A 21,001-nucleotide genomic window follows, 5' to 3' on the forward strand; every position below is an offset into this window, starting at 1 on the left:
TGCATCTTCTGTGTTTCTTACATCACGCACCACGCCCCTGTGCTCGAGCCACGCGTTTACCCAAGTGTCCCTCACCTACCACAGCTGGAGCCTCAAGTGCCTCGTCACTTGCCCATTTCCACATCTTTCCTCACCTTTGCCCTGCAGGCTCCGCTGGTAAAGAATTAGCCTGCAATGCGGGAGACCTGGGTTTGATCCCTGAGTTGGGAAGATCCCCTGGAGAAGGGAAAGGCTACCCACTCCAGGATTCTGGCCTGGAGAATTCCACAGACTGGATAGTCCGTGGGGTCGCAGAGTCGGACACGACTGAGCCACTTTCACTTTCACTTTCCCCAGCCCCACGGCCTCATTTGCTGACACCCTGCCCCGACGATGACCCTGTTCTCTGGACGTCCACGCGGCTCCCCAAGCCCGGAAACAGGTGCGATGCAAGAAGCGCCTTAGTAACCACCAGGCCCAGCTCCAGGCAGGCCCAGGGCGAGACCCACAGCGGGGGCCCCTGCACAAAGCTCACGAAGATGCCCTGATGGAGACAGCGCACAGAACCAGGTGCAGCCGCTCAGCCCACAGCCAAGAACACGCTTTCATAGATACTTGGAGAACAAGCTGAGTAGCGGAACCTGCCCACTTTCTTGGTTAAGAGGTAAACGAGTGGATTAGCTGTACAGGGACCCCAGGCCCTCTTGTCTCTGGACACGCCGCCCCTGGCAGCTCACAGGCTGCTCCCGGCGACAACAGGGTGGAGACCGGCTTCTCCCACATCCCTCGTGGACTTTTAGACGCACACACCCGGTTTGGGGCGGATGATTCTCTAGGGTTGAGATGTGCATTTCATGGTAGGGAACTGGGATGTGTGGGTGGGCTAAAGCCAGTGGGGCCTCCTTCTGGGGACCTGATCTGGTGACAGCAGCCCGCACGATCAGGGGGACACCTGGCCAGCCAGGGAGCCCCAGGAGGCTCCTGCTCCTGGTGTGGACGGGGCTCAGAAAGCTGCTTAGAGCCTGCCTGGAGACCTGGCCGGACAGGGTCCGCGTGCCTGGCAACAGCTGAGAGAATTCCAAGAACAGTGGACTGCCCACCAGCGGTGGGCACAGGACGAGCATGCAGGCCTTAGTGAGTGAGTCAGGGATGCCACTTGAAGGATGGTGGAAAGAAAAAAAGTCTTTCCACTTGCCTGCCCCTTTCCAGCCACACTTTTACCAAACACTGAAGATTTTCACCAGGTCAGACCTCTCACCCCCGACCCCAGGGCGGGTACAACCCGAAGGTTAAGGAAAGATGCTCCTCAGGGTTTATTCAGTAGAATCAAGAAGTAACCACTACACTCACTTCTCTCCATTTGCTGCCAAAGGCTTAATAAGTGGAAAAAGTGCGCATCTTGTAAGCCACTTAACATTTGCTGTGGCCTTTATTGTTCTTTCCTCCGCATGTTAAAAACACGCCTTTGCTTCCTCATCTTGTCTTTATTTGTTCTGGTTCTATTGTGGATGAGTAATCACCGCAATTTCCTCCAAGCCTCCTCCAATTTCTCCTCATTCTCTTAAAAAAAATGGAGAAAAATATCAACAGAGCTAAATATTCTAATAAAAATCTCACTAAGACTCTGCCAAGCGGAGCACAACAATTGTTCCCCGTTTCTCGCCTTTTGGGTGCCTTCTGCCCATCCAGCATCTGATCTAGTCTTTATTTTAGGAAACAGTAAGTAGAGCATTCGTTTCACACTCAATCCCTCATGTCTGATCAGGTTTTGCCCAGTTCCTCGTGAGTAATGCATGTCACATCTGAGACGGAGCCCCTGGTCCCCCACGTCTCGGGATTCCTGTGTCATGAATCCTTAGGATGGAGATGACTTGCGTGCTTTCAAAGGAGTTTGTATTTGCAACATCCTTTCCTCAATATAACTGGACTTAACGGTCCATTTCTTTGTCACGCTTTCTACAAAAAGCAATTTTCTTCTAAAGGATTAGTCACCTTATTCAGCTACAAAGTTAATATTTTAAATTTCATATTTAGTCATCAACCTCAACCGGTCAACTCATCAACCATCAACCGGTCAAAACATAAACTAGTGGAGCTCAGTCCCTGTGCCAGGCTGCTCAGAACAGCCCTGTCCATGTCCAAAATTCGACCCCCACTTGGACAGAGTGAACCAGCAATGACGCTTAGCTGTAAAGTCATCAAACAGCTCCTAAGAGCAAAAACGTTGTTTAAAGTCCTCTCCTGCACATGGCACACCTGCCCTCCCCTCCATGCAGCTTCGTCCTGGCCCAGCCCAGGGAGGCAGATGCCAGGGAGCCTCTGGGAAGTGGGCCCAGGAGCAGACGGCCCCAGGGAAAGCCGACCTCGGGCACCCGCGGGCCCTCAGACAGAGTGCTCCGTCCCGACACAGCTAGAGCAGAGCCGGGCTGTGGAGTTGGCGCTCGTAGCTTGCATTTCCAGGGGGTGGAACACTGGCACCGCCTATTGTCTGCGGAAGAGCCCCAAAGGCCCAGTCGGCCTGGGGGGAGAGTGGGCCCCGCTCCCTGAGAGCCGGGCATGCTCAGCACAGGTGCCAGTCAGGATGGGTTTCCTCTGGGAAAGTGTGCTGGGCTGATGTAAGGGTCATTTTATTCTGCCTCAGGAAATAAAAATTAATTTTGAAAACATTTAGAATCTGCTAAAATATTGCTTGAGGAATTCAGGTGGTGCTTTGAGGGTTTCTAATCAAAGCAGTCAATCCCAAAGGAAATCAACCCTGAATATTCATTGGAAAGACTGATGTGAGCAGGTGGTCGGCAGAGCCCTGAGGAGTGGGAGAGGCTGAGGGGCACGGGCCGGCCAGGAGTCGGGCAGACAGATTATTCCAAACATCACCGAGATGAAGAGATGCCAGTGCAAACCAGGCAGGTCAGATCCGCAGAGAGAGGTGTGGTCTAGCGCCTCTGTGGGAAGTCTCTCATGCGAGGTTTTGCCTCCTCTCAGGTATGGCCAGCAGTCGTGTGAGGCACGTTGCAGGGTTAAAGAAGAACCTCCGAGAGTGGAAACCACAGCCCAGTTCCCAGGAACTGACCCCTCAGGCTGGACCATGGTGCCTCCACAGGGCCAAGCACTGGCCCCCAAGGTTAAGTGACCACCTTCCCACAGTTACTGTGAGCCTGGAAGTCCACGCTCTCTCCCACACAGCGTGTGGACGAACACTTGGCAGTCAGCAAACCGCCGAACAAGTGAGCTGTGCCTGAGGACACTATCAGCCTGGCTGGGAAAGTGAGTGGCCCTTACTGGCTGAAACTTAATAAAGCTGCTTAAAATGAAATCCATGCCTTTTAAGAAGAAAACGCATCAGCGTTGGACTGAGAAGTGTCTGCCTGCCCACCATGGTGCTGTATTATTTTGGATACCGTCTTCCCCTCTTGACAAGAACAGCCTCCATCCAGGAGTTATTTTAAGACCTACTTGTTTTTCCCTAATAAGGATAATTATCTTCAAAAAAGCAAAATGATTAAGTGGTCATGAATGGTGCACTCCCAAACATCCAGAATTGCAAAATAAGCTGACCTTTTCAGGGTTTGCGTAAAAGGGCTTGCGTGCCCGGGACTCGGGCTTCAGGGCAGGACTGGGAGGGCACCTTTGTGGGGGCAGCCTGGCCGCCCTGCTCCTTCCGGCGGGCGGGTGTGGCCCCCGCAGCTCTGAGAGCGCCCTTCCTGCGGCTCTCCCTGAAGGGCTGGGTGACCTTTCTCCAGGTGGCCCGTCTGACCCCCACACAAGACCACAGTGACGTCACGTACTGTTTCCCAATATTGAGGGTCAGTAGTCCGACCACTGACCACTCCAGCCTTTCAGCCCAGACTCCAGCCCAGGTTCCAGGTACCAGAGTCCCCAGGCACAGGCTCCAAGAGGAGCCGCGAGGGGCGCGCCTGCCTGTCTGTCGTATGAACTAAGGAAGGTCTGGGTCTCTAACTAATGAAGACCAGAGCTTGACCGCACATTCATTAATGGCATTGACATTATAAGGGCAAAAAGCACGCACAGCTTGAGATAGAGGTAAGGCAGTTTCAGATTATCTTAAAGAAAAGTGAGCACCTCAGAGACAAAGAGCAGATGGCCTGAAGTTTCAGCAGTGTGGTTAAGACGGGCGAAAGGGCAGACAGTCGTGTGATGAGTCTGCTAAACCCATTCTTCCCTGTTAAGATAGCATGCCGTCCACTGACGCTGAACCAGATTTCAGACAAGGGAGGGGGGCCTGAGGACACCCCTGGGCGCTCCTCCCAAGGCCAAGACACGTACACACAAGGGTCACTCTAGGAATCTTCTTCAAGGGTGTGTGCACCTTCAGGGTCTCTCTTCCTGCCCTTTCCCACCGCCCCCCCCAACCCTGCCCCAAGATCCAGAAAGCACCCTGATTCATGAACGTGCACCCCGGCGAGCACTCACACAGAGCCGTGATGTCAGAGGTCCCTCCCCCTGCACTGGAAGGAAGGTGAGGAGGGAAGTGATGAAAACCTGAGACCAGCGGCTTGGAGTCAGCACCGGTCAGGGGCGCGGTGGTTCTGACACAAACCGGGCCAGGTGCCGCCTTCCCCGCCTCCTCTGTGTCCAGCGCCTTTGCTCCGGGCGTCGTTGGCAGGGTACGGAGGTGGTCGGATGGCCCTCCCGTCTTCTCTGCCTCTGCTCACGGGCAGAGAAACATCTCCAACTTTCAGAATCTAAAACTCTCTTTATGGATTCAATGAAAGTACACATCAGGCAATGGGGACCACAGAATTTGTCTAAACAGCAAGCTATCCAGGCCTGTGTGAGACCGAGATCCAGCACACACCCTAAAGGAAGGGGACCGGGGAAAAGATTTTCATGGTCTCTGAGGCTTTGATGAAACAGACACCGTCTGGAGGCATTTAAAGGGGAAAAAAGAAAACGGGAATGAAACAAAACGGCAACGACCTTCACAGCATCCTACCGATGCCGCTGAACCCACCCCCGACGCAGGAGTCGGGTCTCTCACCGCACGATCTCATCAGACGAGCCGCGCGGTGGCAACCCAGCTGGGAGGCCGTGCGCCTCAGCCAAGTTCAAGTGCACCTCAGCACCTGGAAGACCCCCATCCAGGCGGGACTTCAAGTTAACTGTTGACGTCACCCTTCTTGGTGTCTCATGGACACTCACAGGCTTTTTGATGAAAGAGAACAGCCATAAAACATTTCAGTGAATGCTATTTGTAATAATTACAGGGTTAAACTCACTGCCTCTCTTAATTTGAGATCATTCTTCACAACCAAACTCGCTTGAGCTCCTTCCCCCGCAAACCTGCAGGCAAGTGCAGAGCGGCGGCCGGGGAGCCCGGCCCAGCCCCGGCCCACTCACCTTGGAGCTGGCGGCTCTTGTACCGGTCCCGCGTTCTGGCCGGATGAGCCCTGGCCGTGTTGTCGCATTTCGGCTGCTCGTACCTGGGAGGAGGGGAGGAGAGAGACCAGCTGGTGTGAGCCTCTGAGGCGGGCTTGCCTCGGGTTCCTGCTTGCTCACACAGCAGGCTTCCTGGGCCCTGGGACGCACGGGGTGTCCAGCCATCACGTTGCAACATCCAGGATGGACCTTTGGTGACCTTGTGACAACTTAACATCTTCTTCACAGTCCATAAGGACACACACGACACCCTGGGGTTTGTCTCGCCAGCCAGGCTCTGCAACACGTCCTGTGCAGGGGACGCACCGCCCTAGGGCCAGGCAGGGAGGGGTCAGAGGAGGGCAAACACCAGCATCGGCACCAAAGTTGGGGCGGGGAGCACAGGCACTCATCCCTACCCCAGACAGAGCAAAGCCGCAGAGGGAACCGCAGGACTCTAGACGGACGCACGTCCCCAGCCTCGCTCATGAAGCTGCAAAAGGTTGCCTCCCTCCATGTTCAAACAGTAAAAGTAAGAGCTCCATTCTGGCCCCTCGGAGCTGACAGGAACTGGGGGGCCCTGACGTCAAGCAGGCAGACAGGGTGGCTGCGGGTTACTTCAAGTCAGGGAGCAGGAACTCCGGGGACCCCAGAAAGGACCACGACTCTGCACTGACCTGCCCTGTGCGCTCCAGACCCCGGCCCAGGGGGACAGCTCGCGAACATCCCCTGAGCATCCCCCGCGGGGCCTCCCTCCAGGCTCTTCATAAACGCCCCTGGGGGGGAGACACGGGCAGTCCCAGGCCACCCGGCTCGTGGGGACGCTGACAGTCCCCGAGGATGCCTGTGAGAACCTGCCCTCCAGGGTACCTGAGGGAGCCGCGGGAGTCAGGAAGGCTTCCCGGAAAACGTGAACAAAGTTGGAGTGGGTCCGGGGTGGGCGCAGGTGGGACAGTCGGGTTCCGGGGGCCGCTGACTCTTAGGGAGTCAACAAACCCCCTCGATCCTCACCCCTCCTGTGGCCCAGTGTCCTTTCCACGCTCTCAGAAGGAGACATGAGGTCATGCTCACTTCACAGGGATATTTCTGACTCTTATTTCCCATATTCCTTGTCCTCCTACCCGAGAAAACGAAAGAATGAGGTTTCTCTCCAAAGGGAGAGCTTCTCAGAGGCCCTTCCTGGGGCCCAGGGAGCCGGCTGGCCATGAGGGGCGCGTCCAGCCTGGCTGAAACAAAGCCAGGGCACCGCGGGCTCCTCCGGCCCTCAGACTCTGAGCGGCCTCTTCGATACCAGAAAACCTAGCACCCCACGCACACTAACTTAGTATGCCTTTTCAAAAAGTTGTTTTTGAAATTAAAGCATTCCCAACACACTTTGGAAAACAGTCACATTATCACGTTTTCACCACAAGCCATTAACACACATTCTTGGAAATGCAGTGGGTTCAGCGCAGTTGGCATTGAAGTCACGTCACGGGAAAGTGAACAGGGGTGAAGGCACCCGTTACCCACCTGGTGTCCCCTCTCGCACCTGGGGCCGTGACAGGCAGGTGAAAGCCAGAAATTCACCAGGGGAACATTCAAGAAAGAAATTTCATAACTGAGAGATACGCCTGTTCAATCTGGGGAAACTGAACCAACGTTCCGGACTGGACAACTGCTGTTTCAGACCCAGGTGAGTATCCGTGAGGCTTGGGAGGTTGGCATTGGTACCCACACTAGAGATGACACCTTCACAGCCAGGAGCCTGTGAAACGCCAGCTCGAGGGAAAGGACACGCCAGGTCCCAGCTCCTGACCAAGCAGTCCCAGCCGGGGCCGGGACTCCCAGGGAGGCCGACTGGCCAGCCACTCCTGGGACGTCTCGCCTGCGAGAACCTCAGGCACAGGCTGCTCTGTGTGTTAGGATGTTGACTTTTAACACAAACCGTGTCCAGCCTGTGAAAGGCTCAGAGCCAACATGCGATGATAAGAAACCACATCACTGCCAACTCCATTCTGAATCTTGAACCTTGAAGCAGCCTGGGAACTGGCCACACTGCACGGTCATCCTGGTTTTGCTCCAAATTTGGGCAGGAGGTCTTAAGAATCCCAGCACTGTGCTTACATTAAACCATGTATGTTTAAAAGGCAGCATTCCACTCCTTTTAGAAGAATACCGCTCAGTCGTCTCCGACTCTTGGCGACCCCATGGACTGCAGCACGCCAGGCCTCCCTGCCCATCACCAACTCCCAGAGTCCACTCACACTCGTGTTCATCGAGTCAGTGATGCCATCAGCCATCTCATCCTCTGTCATTGTCCCCTTCTCCTCCAGCCTTCAATCTTTCCCAGCATCAGGGTCTTTTCCCATGAGTAAGTTCTTCTCATCAGGTGGCTGAAATACTGGAGCTTCAGCTTCAGCATCAGTCCTTCCAATGAATATTCAAGGTTGATTTCCTTTAGGATTGAGTGGTTTGATCTCCTTTCTGTCCAAGGGACTCTCAAGAGTCTTCTCCAAAACCAAAGTTCAAAAGCATCAATTCTTCGGCACACAGCTTTCTTTAGAGTCCAACTCTAACATCCATACCTGACTACTGGAAAAACCATAGCTTTGTCCATAGGGACCTTTGTCGGCAAAGTAATGTCTCTGCTTTTTAATATGCTGTTTGCCATAGCTTTTCTTCCAAGGAGCAAACGTCTTTTAATTTGTAGAAATGACAATCTCAAGAAACAAAATCAATGCCTTTGAAGACTCAGATAAAACCTGTTAAGTTGACATCCATCACCACCCTTTTCAATGGTGTTTATTTTAACTTATTTTATGTAAAAGAAGAACATCTCTTGATTGTCTGGTTGCCCATCAGATCCCAGGCTCTCTGCCAGGGAGAAATTCGATTTCACATTCACACGGCCAGTGAGACATGTGGGCCCGCGAGCCGGGAACAGGGCCCTCAGGCAGGTAAGAGCCGCCTTCAGCCTGATGCCAGGTGGACAAACCCTCATCCGCCGTCAAGAAAGTGGAAGAGAAATCCCTTGGTTCTGCACACTAATGTAGCAGCTGGCAGCCAGCCTGGTCCACGCTTAACCCGATAGCTCACGCCGGCTCTCCCCCCATCAGTTAGCGACCAGGTGGGAACCCGCCCCTCCTCCCAGATCATATCCCACCACGCGCGGCCTGGGCTCACACAGGGGCCCGGGATCCAGCTCATGGGGGCCCGGGATCCAGCTCACAGGGGCCTGGGATCCAGGTCACGTGGGCTCGGGATCCAGCTTATGGAGACTCGGGCTTCTGCCTGGCAGTGATCTGGACATCTCAGCCAAGAGGTCAGTTTTCACTCAAAAAGGCAGAGGGGCCAGGAGAGGCATCAGCGCCTGGCTGGACCCATGGTTCGCCCTGATGAGCGTCCCGTCTGGAAGTCCCGCCCCGCGGCTGCTCTCCGTGCTGTATGTTTACTGCCCTTGGTACAGGCCTGAAACAAAGTGTGTCCTTTGTAATGTAGTTTCCGGGCAGGATGGCTCAGGAAAGAACTGGCTTATAAAGACAGTGCACTTTATGGCTTCTTACTGTTTGATTTTTAAATTATTCTTCCCCATTAGAAAATACAGAGAATGACTGGTGGAGGGGACGTGAACTGTCTACTCAAAAGTAAATCACAACTAATCTCCCTGGAGTGGCTTATTTCAGAAAGCTACAAGAAAATAGCATTTATGCAACAGACAGTAATTAAACAGAAACACTGAAGGCTTTCTGCAACCCTGCTGCCCTTCACAGTAGAAGCAGGGCTGTGAGAGGGCGGGGGAGGCTCACATATACGATCAGATATGCCTTAAAGTTGATGATTTTGACTGACTTCCCAGCATGCAAGACTCCCTAGAAATCAGTTTAACCCAGATCCATTTTTCTTGCTACTGATGGGTTTAGCCATAGTCATATAATCCAATTGTGGCCAATAATCCATGAATTAAATCCGCTAGGGGACTTTTAGGAAAGGTGATTCGGCTCCTGAGAGATGGGCTGTGTGTCCTCTGAGAACATGGTGTCTGAATGAGATGCCCAGATCCCTGAAGCCGTCTTGTGACCATGAGGGGCGTCTGTCCAAAGGCAGTCACGACACAATGAGGACGTGAGAGGAAAGTTTCAGAGACTCCGTGTCCTTGGTGGGGTCAACAAGTCACAGAATCCACTGAAAGGGGATTCTTCCGTCTCCGCACCTCTTCTTCAGATCACACGGTCCCTCGCTGTTTACACCCATCTGTAAGATTCATCGCTACTAGAAATGAAGAGCCTCCTAATCGATACAGCCCCTCTTGCGGTCAAAACTGAACTAGATCCTGGCTCTGAGACCTGCAATGTGGGGGCTGCATTCACCTCTCCAGACTGCCACCTTACCCCAAAGACAGCATCAGCTTGCTCCTCAATTCCTCAGGACCTGACTACAACATCAACATTTTGGGGAGCCTCCAGCCGCTCCATGGAAGTTGCACCCCAACATTCTCTCCCTCCGTTTCCTCTGTCTTCCAGCACAGGTGTCGTGGCCAGCACATCGCTCACATTCAGCTCATCTGCTCACGTGTTCTGCTTACCGTCCCTTTCCCTCCGTCAGAACGGAGGCTCCGTGAAGCCCAGATTTTGGTCTCTTTTGTTCCCTGTATGTCCCCTAGGGTGTCACCTGCAGTGTCGAGGGATTCAAACGTTTGGTGAATAGAAGGTGAATGGATACAGGGCAGGCGCCTCTCGGAGCTTTCGGGGGTGATACAGGGCGGGCGCCTCTCGGAGCTTTCGGGGGTGATACAGGGCGGGGGCATCTCGGAGCTTTCGGGGGTGATACAGGGCGGGCGCCTCTCGGAGCTTTCGGGGGTGATACAGGGCGGGGGCATCTCGGAGCTTTCGGGGGTGATACAGGGCGGGGGCGTCTCTCGGAGCTTTCGGGGGTGATACAGGGCGGGGGCGTCTCTCGGAGCTTTCGGGGGTGATACAGGGCGGGGGCGTCTCTCGGAGCTTTTGGGGGTGATACAGGGCAGGGGCATCTCGGAGCTTTCAGGGGTGATACAGGGCGGGCGCCTCTCGGAGCTTTCGGGGGTGATACAGGGCGGGGGCGCCTCTCGGAGTTTCGGGGGTGATACAGGGCGGGAGCGTCTCTCGGAGCTTTCGGGGGTGATACAGGGCGGGGGCATCTCGGAGCTTTCGGGGGTGATACAGGGCGGGGGCGTCTCTCGGAGCTTTCGGGGGTGATACAGGACGGGGGGCGTCTCTCGGAGCTTTCGGGGGTGATACAGGGCGGGGGCGTCTCTCGGAGCTTTCGGGGTGATACAGGACGGGGGCGTCTCTCGGAGCTTTCGGGGGTGATACAGGGCGGGGGCATCTCGGAGCTTTCAGGGGTGATACAGGGCGGGGCGTCTCTCGGAGCTTTCGGGGGTGATACAGGGCGGGGGCGCCTCTCGGAGTTTCAGGGGTGATACAGGGCGGGGGCGTCTCTCGGAGTTTCGGGGGTGATACAGGGCGGGCGCCTCTCAGAGCTTTCGGGGGTGATACAGGGTGGGGGCATCTCGGAGCTTTCGGGGGTGATACAGGGCGGGCGTCTCTCGGAGCTTTCGGGGGTGATACAGGGCGGGGGCGCCTCTCGGAGTTTCGGGGGTGATACAGGGCGGGGGCGTCTCTCGGAGCTTTCGGGGGTGATACAGGGCGGGCGCCTCTCAGAGCTTTCGGGGGTGATACAGGGCGGGGGCATCTCTCGGAGCTTTTGGGGGTGATACAGGGCGGGGCATCTCTCAGAGTTTCAGGGTGATACAGGGCGGCGCCTCTCGGAGTTTCGGGGTGATACAGGGCGGGGGCGTCTCTCGGAGCTTTCGGGGTGATACAGGGTGGCACGTCTCGGAGTTTCGGGGGTGATACAGGGTGGCGCCTCTTGGAGTTTCGGGGTCGCACCCCTTCTTGCTGAGCTCGGTCACAAGCACCGCCCACACTGCTGGCTCTGGGCACCCGGGGGCGGCCCCGTCCACGCCTGGGTGCTGATCGCTGGGGCCTGGTCTGGCCAGGTAGAGTGAGGGGAAGCACACCGTGGAACCACAGGGAAGGCCTCGCATGGTGTCAAGAAAAGCCACACCGTGTTGTCAGGGCCACGTGATGCTGCTGGAAACCAGGATGGAAGCAAGGCGCAGAGCAAGCTGGTAAATTGGAGATGGAGAGAGGAGGAAACAGAAAAGAGGCGGACAGGGCCTGTGGACCGCTGCGGCCGCCCCGGGAGGAGCCCCGTGGGACGTGCGGATGCTGATGCCCCCAGCAGGGCACGGAGCCCTCACGGGACCCCACTCTGCTCGGTCACGTGACCGCCTTGGTCCTGACAGTGTCAGGGTCGCGACAGCCAGTGTCAGGGGGAATAGATGAATGAAGCACAAACGGGAGAAAACCCACACCTCTAATCTGAAGCATCTCCTCCCCAGGGTCTAATTTAAGTCTGCTTCTTGAAATTCAAAGAAGAGGGAGTCCCTCGTTCCTGCAGGCAAAAATAGGGGAAGCGAGAACGTGGTGCTGGGCTCTGAGAATGTCTGGGCAGAATGAAAGCAGGCTGGATGCCGGGGTCAGGGAGTTCTCTTGTGTCTCCCATCCAGTCGTAAGGTAAGTGTTCGCAGGTTCTGAGGGACAACGTGCTGAAGCTGACCTCACCCTCTGGGCCCATCTGCACAGGCCTGGCCTTGACAGGGTCAGGACTCCATTGGCCAGCGCTAAGGGAACCTCCAGTGGCTCATGCAGCCCAGCCTGGGGCTTAATGCACTGTCCACAAGCCAGAGTGTGAAGGGTGTCCAGAGGTCACTCTCCAAGAAAGGTGTCTCAGAAAAGAGCTCTCCCTGCAATACACACGTGCTCATGAACCAAAGAAGCGATTTCACACACAAAACTCTGGGACGATGTGCGTCCTCTTCAGGTTTGAAACCATCTCCTACAACTGCCGCAGAGGGAACCCTGGCCCCTGTCCTGGACACCCCCATCCCCACGGCGGGGCCCCCACGGAGCCTGGTCTCTCTGATGAACCAGACAGGCTCCAGGCGTGCCTGGACCTTTCCATCAGGAGACCGCAGCTGCTCACCACCCCTCCAGCTCCCGGAGTCTGTGTGGTGCTTCCCCGTCCACACACGTGGCGGTCACACTTGAGAAACTGGGGAAGTGTCCTAGGAGACATCGGAGTGCTCACGCCTCAGGGCTGCAGAGGCAACCAGGCTCATTTCCCTGTATGTAGAAGCTATTTTTATGGGCTTCCCTGGTGGCTCAGATGGTAAAGGAATCTGCCTGCAATGCAGGAGACCCAGGTTCAATCCTTGGGTCAGGAAGATCCCCTGGAGAAAGGAATGGCAACCCAATCCAGTGTTCTTGCCTGGGAAATCCCAGGGACAGAGAAGCCTGGTGGGCTACAGTCCATGGGGTCACAAAAGAGTCGGACACAACTGAGCAACTAACTCGTAGAAACTATTTCTATATCAATGTGTGAGAAGTCAAAGGTCGAGTCACGCAACCAACAGCTGCAGAAACACCCTCACTCACATTCACACCATTCGCAAGATCAGGGAGCAGGGCTTCTGGTGCAGTTACGAAATGACTTGCTTTGCTCAAACGCACACAAAACATGAGTGAATAGGTTGGGTTTCGTTTCGAAACCTTGACCTCAGCACTCTCTTTTTTAGCGGTGACTTCAGGACACAGATACCTCTGGACTACAGATAGCCATCTGGGCAGCCAGCCCCTTCACCAAAACCGCGGACTAAAGAGGCTGAGGCGATGAGGGACACACTCTCAGCACCCGCCCAGCCAGCCAGACGTCAGGGCCATCCTCCCCGATCGCAGCCTGCATGAACAGGATGGGAACATGTCCTGCCTAAAGCGTCAAGCTCCGGTCCTGTCAGGGGACACTCTTCCCAGGCCTCGCGCGCCCATGGACATTAACGCTGAGCAGCAGGTGTGTTCAGGCCTCGGGGCCTCGGGCCCACGGCAGGCAGGAAGCCTGCGTTCCAGAGCTTACCTGGAGGACATGCCAGGGATGGGGTGGCTGGTGTCCACCACGGGCGTTAACGCTAAGCAGCAGGTGAGCTCGGGCCTCGGGGCCTTGGGCCCACGGCGGGCGGGAAGCCTTACCTGGTGGATGTGCCAGGGATGGGGCAGCCGGTGTCCACCACGGGCGTTAACGCTGAGCAGCAGGCGAGCTCGGGCCTTGGGGCCTCGAGCCCACGGCGGGCGGGAAGCCTTACCTGGTGGACGTGCCGGGGATGGGGCAGCCGGTGTCCACCACGGGCATTAACGCTGAGCAGCAGGCGAGCTCGGGCCTCGGGGCCTCGGGCCCACGGCGGGCGGGAAGCCTTACCTGGTGGATGTGCCGGGGATGGGGCGGCCGGTGTCCACCAGGACGCACCAGCAGTAGCCTGTGGACGGATGGCACTGCACCGGCTTGTAGAGGCCGCCGTGGGCGCACTCGGGAATGACCACGTTGTCGTTCTTGGGCTGCCTGGCCTCCTCCAGGGCCGACTGCTGCTCCTGGTCGCACGAGGACACTGCAGTGAGGAGGAGACCGGAGTGAGCGGCTGGGAAACGGGGCGGGGCTGGCCAGCAGGGTCCCCGCGCTGCTGTGGCGGCAGGGTGGACACCTTCCACAGGGGATCTGATGTCCCTGGGGTCCCAAGGCCATGGATGGGACCCGGACCCCAGCAACAGCCACGGCCCTCTGCTCTGGGTCCCCAGATGGAGGGAGGGGCTGGCAGGCACCCAGTCCAGGGCCACTGAGTCCCCCCAGGAAGGTCCCAGGCGAACATCCCCCACCGCCGTGCCCTATCCGAGGGCTGCCTGAGGCCGAGGCTGCAGCGTGATCAGCCCCAGAGGCTCCGCTGCAGTGCTTGCCAAACAGGCCGCATGTCCGGAAATCAGTCAAGAGAAGGAGGAGCCGCGCCTAGTCAGGGCAGCGTCACGGGTGGTGCAAGACGAGTGCTGAAGCTCACCCGCAGGAAAGCCGCTGAAGTTAACTGAACAGCTAAACTCAGAATTCTAAGCACAGCATTTCAATGCATAGGGGCTTCTGTCTTCCTATGTTAATAGATCCCGTTTCTTTTTTGCATTTAGACGTGAGGTAACTTAGATCTAGGGAATCCCTGGGTTGGGAAGATCCCCAGGAGAAGGAAATGGCAACCCACTCCAGTATTCTGGCCTGGAGAATCCCACGGACAGAGGAGCCTGGCAGGTACAGGCCATGGGGTCAGAAAGAGTTGAACACGACTGAGCAACTAAACCACCGCCGCTGATTAAGATCCATCTTCTGCCCCGAATAGTTGACGGAGAATGAGAAGCATTAAAGGAGTCCATTTTGCTCAGTGACCCTCAGAGGGGAATGAACTTGAGTCAAATAACATAAAAGGTGAAGAACACTTTATCCCTTACTAGAAATCCACACGAGGTTTGAAATGTAATCCAGAGAACACTTGGCACAAGACCTTCTAAATGTGCTTGTTCTGCCACATACCTGGCATCAAGAATTCACACCCGCGAACTAAGCCTTCCCCTCACTCCTGGTCAAGAATTCAAACTGTGCCGCTTGTTCCCAACTTCTCTCCTCGGGGTGGGGTGTCTCTGAGCTCGGCCTCAGAGGCAGTCATCCGGGACAGACCTCCCACCGCACGAGCCCGCACCCTGGAACCCAGGGTGACCGCAGGTCAAGGTTTTATCCCAGGACAGGCTCTCCTCACCTGAGCTGTCTTCTGGGATCGAAAATGGTCTCTTTTGCTTTCATATTTATCCATAAAAGGGAAAAGAAAACAACCAATACATTGAATGGATGTATTCTAAATAAAATCTTTAGACCAATTTTCTGCCTAGAAAGTAACTTTCCACAGTCTTAACCTGCTTTGAAATGAACTAACTACAGTTGACAGGAATTTTGTGACGGTCAATGCGACGTCAAGCAGGTGGGAAAGCTTCCCAAAGCCGGGAAGGAGTGTGCTTCTGGGAGCGCACTGCCGTGGCTACAGGCAGGGGCCTGGCACTCAGCAGCAAGGCCCCTGACCCAGGTGATGGCACAGGCGATGCTGTCGAGATGAAAGACGTGCAACAGACAGTGTGGCCCAAAGACGCTGCTTCACAAATGCCAGCTCTCACTTGCACTGCGGCTCCAGCCCTCAGTGGAGAAGGAGATGGCAGCCCACTCCAGTGTTCGTGCCTGGAGAATCCCAGCGACGGGGGAGCCTGGTGGGCTGCCGTCTATGGGGTCACACAGAGTTGGACACGACTGAAGCCATTTAGCAGCAGCAGCAGCAGCCAGCCCTTAAAAAAGGTCTGGTGTATCACAGGCAGACCATAAGTCTATTGTGAGATAACTCATAGTGATGGCATTATTAGTGAGAAAACCAGCTCGATTTTTCTTACTCTAGTAAGTGCGTTTGCACCATGAGGACAGCCACACGCGTGCGCTGTGGCTAGTCTGCCTGCACTGCATCAGCAGACGCTGCTGTGTTTGGACCTCGGCTCCCCTGCTCACGTCCACAGGTGAAGGTCACCTGTGGGTCCCCCCTTGCTCCCACTCAGAGGCACGCATGGAGCTCCCTGCCAGGCTGACCTCAGCCTCCCGGTGATGGACAAGGAAGGCGGGGGCTGTATGCCCATGAGTCCAGGTTGATGTTCTGTAGGATGAGCGCGGAGCTGGGGGGTGGGGCTACATCTCACAGGTGTTCTGCAGCATTTAATGAGCAAGAGGGAGGGGGGAAGACAGGGCCCTTGGATGAGGGTTTGCATTTCTGTTCCTAATAGCAAGCACCCTGGTCCCTGAGACAAAGAAGACTCCAGGTCCTCAGCGTCCGTGGAGGAGGCCCAGGCGCTGCCCCGGCCACGGCCATGGTCCTTAGGGCAGCGTGTGGTCTGTGAGCATCTGGGCTGCAGGGCTATGGGGACCCTGAGCAGTCGGCCGCCCCTGCTCCACGAGGCGTCCATGCAGCTCTATTACATTCCCTGTGACTTGGACTCTCCGGAGGTGGATGTTTTTGAGGGGAGGATCTGTAAGTTAAGAATCGTAACTAGCAGAGCTGTGACTGTGAAGCAGGTCAACATCAGGGGGGCACTGGTTTCCCTCGAGCATCCCACCGCGTGGTTCAGCACACTCGGCACACACCGGCGCACGGGCGTCTCTAGGCGCGGCTCCAGCGCTGAGCCGTGCACGCGGCAGACGCTGCTTCAGTTCCAGCTCATCGCTAATACGACAAATAATGAACGCCACTGCGTTTCTTACAACAGCACCACCCGCTTTCTTCAAAACGCCCTCCTGATGGTTTCCTATAATCCCTGGACTTTTCCGTACATTCTAGATTTCGCCGGGCAAACAGTTGCGGTGGTGCTCAGTCGCCCAGCCGCATCCGACTCTTTGGGACGCCGTGGACTGCAGTACACCAGGCCGCCCTACCCCTCACCAACTTGAAGTCTGCCCAAGTTCAAGTTCATTGCAAATAGATACATAAATGAAACCCACCCCTGTGTTACTCGGTTGTCTTAACAAGGCGTCGGCTCCAACGGTAACTGGGAGACTGGCGTGGAGTCACAATGACAGCGACTCGTGCTGCTTTCTAAAGTGACAGACGCGCTCCTTAGATCAGATTGAGGCGGGAACCAAGAAGGATGCAGGCTGAGCCACGTGCTTCCAGAGGCAACTGGGTCCTGCTCTTAGCCGTCCTTGGAGCGGCTGGCCCGTTCCTAACTGGAGCCCCACACTCAGGAGACTCAGCTGACGCAAGGGCTTCTGTTCCAGAAAGCTCTCCTGGAAAACACATTGCTTACTTTAATGTTCACTTGGCCCTTTTTCAGAAGTTTTATTAGTGAACAGAATTTATGGTGTGATTGTCTGGGCACAAAATGCGTTTCATGCTCCATCCAAGGACATGCTGTATCTATAGAATGGGTTCTGGAAAATTCTTGAAATGGCCCTTTTGAGGATTTTACATCCTATTTGAAGGCTCATCGTAAGCAAAGTAGGATTGATTAAATTGACCACCTCTTAAAATTTGCTGAGACTGTTGTAAAATATGGAAGATATTATTGCCAAGTCAGAAGAGATTTGTGTTTGTTTATATAAACATCCTGGCTGAAATTAGAACTGTTAACTTGTACAATTTTATTTGGTAAACCTGGCTCTGTGTGGGGTATTCAGTTTCTCCTATGGGAGAAATGCAATTACATTTTATGGCCATATGGAAGGAAGTAGATCTTCTTTAGTCAAATTCACGATGGCCCAAGGGAACTGAAGCTAAAGGGTGTCCCATCTCGCTGTTTAAAAATCACCCTCCTCACTGGGACAGCTGAGCTCCGCCCCTTCTGGTTCCACGGGGGCCACACAGGACGGCAAAGGAAGATGCTCCTGGTGGGGGAGTGGTTCTCTCAGCACAGACGCCCTGCTCTGCACAGGACGTCAACTGCACTGATGGAAGGAGAAGGAGAGCTGACAGAAGGATATACACCAGCTGTGCATCCCGGCACTGGGGACTTTCAGTCCTGAGACCCGGGGATCAGGATTCTAGGGCACAAGTCCCAGCCACGCTTCAGAAAATCATTAGTGAGGGCCCATAACACAGGAGGAAAGGAGGACTCACTCACAGGAGGAAAGGAGGACTCACAGGGCAGGAGGAAAGGAGGACTCACTCACAGGAGGAAGGAGGACTCACCACACAGGAGGAAAGGAGGACTCACTCACAGGAGGAAAGGAGGACTCACAGGGCAGGAGGAAAGGAGGATTCACAGGAGGAAGGGAGGACTCACTGGAGGAAAGGAGGACTCACTCACAGGAGGAAAGGAGGATTCACAGGAGGAAGGGAGGACTCACTGGAGGAAAGGGCACAGAATGGGAGAATTTTTAGAGAAACTGGAAATGAGAGAACCAATTAATGATGGAGGAAATAGGAAAGAAGGAAGGAGAGATGGTCAAAAGGAACTGGCGGCATAAAGAGGGGACAGGCTGCATACCACGTGACCAGTGTGTGCGGAGGCAGAGACACCTGCTGCTGGCCGATGGTCCAGGGCCACAAAGGGGACCAAGGTTGCAGTTTACAATAATGACCTCACTGAAAGTTAGCTTTGAATCCATCGCAAAGAATGCCCATCAATGGATGAAAATGAACTTTGAGATTCTGGAAATAATTCAGCAAGAAAACAAATAACCAGTGCTCACAAACTTCAAATTATAACATCCATTTTAACGGATTAGATGAAAATATCTATGCTTTCTCTCCTGTTCAGACAAGACTGGATGTGTTCAGGATGGTATGGTCATAGATGTCTTTCCTATTCAGAAGGGCTTTTGCTATACAAGTTTCTCTTGCACTAAATGTTGAGGAGTTAATGCGTGAAGGAAGAATAAAGAGATAAAAGTGAACACAGTGTAGAAGAAATTTTAACATGAGGGAATTCAAGGAAAGGCAAGGCACTGTATCTTTTGAGCAAAACCGCTCAGAGAGAGGTCCCCTTTGAGGAGTTTGTCATGGCAAAAGAAAAGCTGAGAGATTATTTAGAACTGATGATTGGGTCAAAGAAAGATTTTTTTTTTCCTAATGAAAGAAGTCTGAAACATACTTTGAGGAGAAATAAAAGAAAAAGATGTTGCAATGAATGAGGTTCTCATTCCCGGAGAATTAGAAATTGAATAGAAAACACGTGAGACCTGGAGACTTTTCTGCACCAGCGTCATGTCTTACGGGCAAAGGTCAAGTTCTGGACTAGGAGACAGACTGGTTGTTCTCTAGCCTTGAATTACTAGCCTTATGAATTCCAGCAAAATTCTCACCTCACAGATTCCATACCCCGTACCGTGACTGTCCTGCCTGCCTCTCAGTCGCCATGGCTGCTGGAGTAATGCCTGCTAAGTGGCAGGCTTCTAGGACACTTCAAGGTGTTACTAATAATGAGCAAAAGTTTAACACAGCCCATCCAACAACAACAACAAAAAATTAGACGCAGAAGCACAAAGAGTAAAAGCTCCTGTAAAGAGCCAGAGTCATAACCCAAAGAAAATTTTATGTGTATTTAATATCATACATATTTTTAAACCACATCTTTTTTCTATAACTTCTTGTTTCATTAATACAACACCCAGGCTTATGCTACATTGTCCTACGTACCTGAACTATCAAGTCAAGGTATATAACAAAGCCTCGGGGAACAGATGAGAATTAAAATGGATCAGACTTCAGCTGCAGATTCTACACATTTTGTGTCTGGTAATAGAGGGGTCTGCTCAAATTTCCAAGTTATACATGTAATTCATCATGCCACCAGATCTCAACATTCTCTACGAAAGGATAGCTTTCTATTTGGTGTATTAAATCCATTCTCACCTGAGCCTTGGCTTTGCAGACATATCTCAATGACTGTCTTCTTGCTCCAGCTTAACTAACCTCCTGATGGTACTGTTCACACACAAATGTGTGTGAACTCTTGACTATGATTTTGGTGACTGTGCTGTACTTTCTTCTGTGGCAAATTTGACTTAAGCTTCTCTAGTTCCAAGCATCTGTGTTTGTGCCTTCTCTTATGCTATGAACTTTTTCAATGTTTTTGGTTTTGATATCCATCTCCTGGGTTCCTCATCGTATTTTGAGCAGACTTCTGAGATGCACTTAGCACTTTGGAAATAGTCTGCCTCAGTACTTTTTCACATATATATTAGACTAGAAACACAAGTACAATTCCAATTTGCTTGTATCAGTTCTAATAACTCATATAACAACTCTGTATTTTTAGAAAGCTACTTCTGTAAATTTGGTAGAATGTCCATTAAAATTAGTTTATTTTCCAAACTAGCAAATTTTAGTGACTTAGAAAGTATTTGACAGATTGTTCAAATAATCTGACAACCAAAGGGAATTAGATGACAATAAGTAGCCACCAGACATTTATGAACTTAAAGGTGGGGGGGGGAACCTCTTAAATGAAGATCTCTTTAAACAGAGGATGCTTGATTTTAATATGATGAAGCCTGAAGCATTTTTATAGGAAGCAATAACAAACCGCACGCATTCTAAAAGCACGATCTTCAGATTCGGCCGCATTTCAGAAGGACACCCACTGCAGGTATCGGTTTTGTGGTCAGTGTCCCTGCTTATGGGCTTCCCTGGTGGCTCAGATGGTAAAGCGTCTGCCTGCAATGTGGGAGACCCGGGTTCGATCCCTGGGTTGGGAAGATCCCCTGGAGAAGGAAATGGCAACCCACTCCAGTATTCTTGCCTGGAGAATCCCACGGGCAGAGGAGCATGGTAGGCTACAGTCCATGGGGTCGCAGAGTCGGACACAACTGAGCAACTTCACTCACTTCACTTCCCTGCTTATGGGCTTCTCATTAATATTCAGAGTTTTATGTTTCACGTTCCAACAGGTATGAAGTCTGGAGAAGCTTCAACACACTGAACTATTTGAACCTGTCTGTGTTTCAACCCCCATGACCATCACCTGGACACAGGACTCTGCCCCCGGAAGTTCCTCTGGTCCGCTCGCCTCCTCTTGAATCTGCTTCCTTTGCTCTGCGCACTGTGCCAGGACTCCTCCCCTCTGGCCACAGTCCCTGCTACAGCTTCACTCCTGTCGAGTGTTGTGGGGAGAATGTCGCCCAGCTGTAGGTCCACTGTTCTCAGTATTAGTTAAGGGACCTGGTCCCTTTCCTCACA

General features: G+C 53.7%; 1 protein-coding gene across 2 annotated transcripts in view; it reads right to left on the reverse strand.

Annotated features, from left to right (window-relative positions):
* Positions 1-21,001, reverse strand: part of SMOC2 (SPARC related modular calcium binding 2) — a 155,964-nt gene that overhangs the window by 32,372 nt on the left and 102,591 nt on the right. For both annotated transcript variants that reach the window (XM_044923976.2, XM_044923977.2), the window contains exons 8-9: positions 13,687-13,873; positions 5,338-5,420 (exon numbers count right to left, since the gene is read on the reverse strand). In XM_044923976.2, the coding sequence (XP_044779911.2) occupies positions 5,338-5,420; positions 13,687-13,873 (270 nt within the window). The remainder of the gene's footprint in view (positions 1-5,337; positions 5,421-13,686; positions 13,874-21,001) is intronic.

The sequence above is a fragment of the Bubalus bubalis genome, chromosome 10 (assembly GCF_019923935.1).
Source record: "Bubalus bubalis isolate 160015118507 breed Murrah chromosome 10, NDDB_SH_1, whole genome shotgun sequence".
NCBI classification, from domain to species: domain Eukaryota; kingdom Metazoa; phylum Chordata; class Mammalia; order Artiodactyla; family Bovidae; genus Bubalus; species Bubalus bubalis.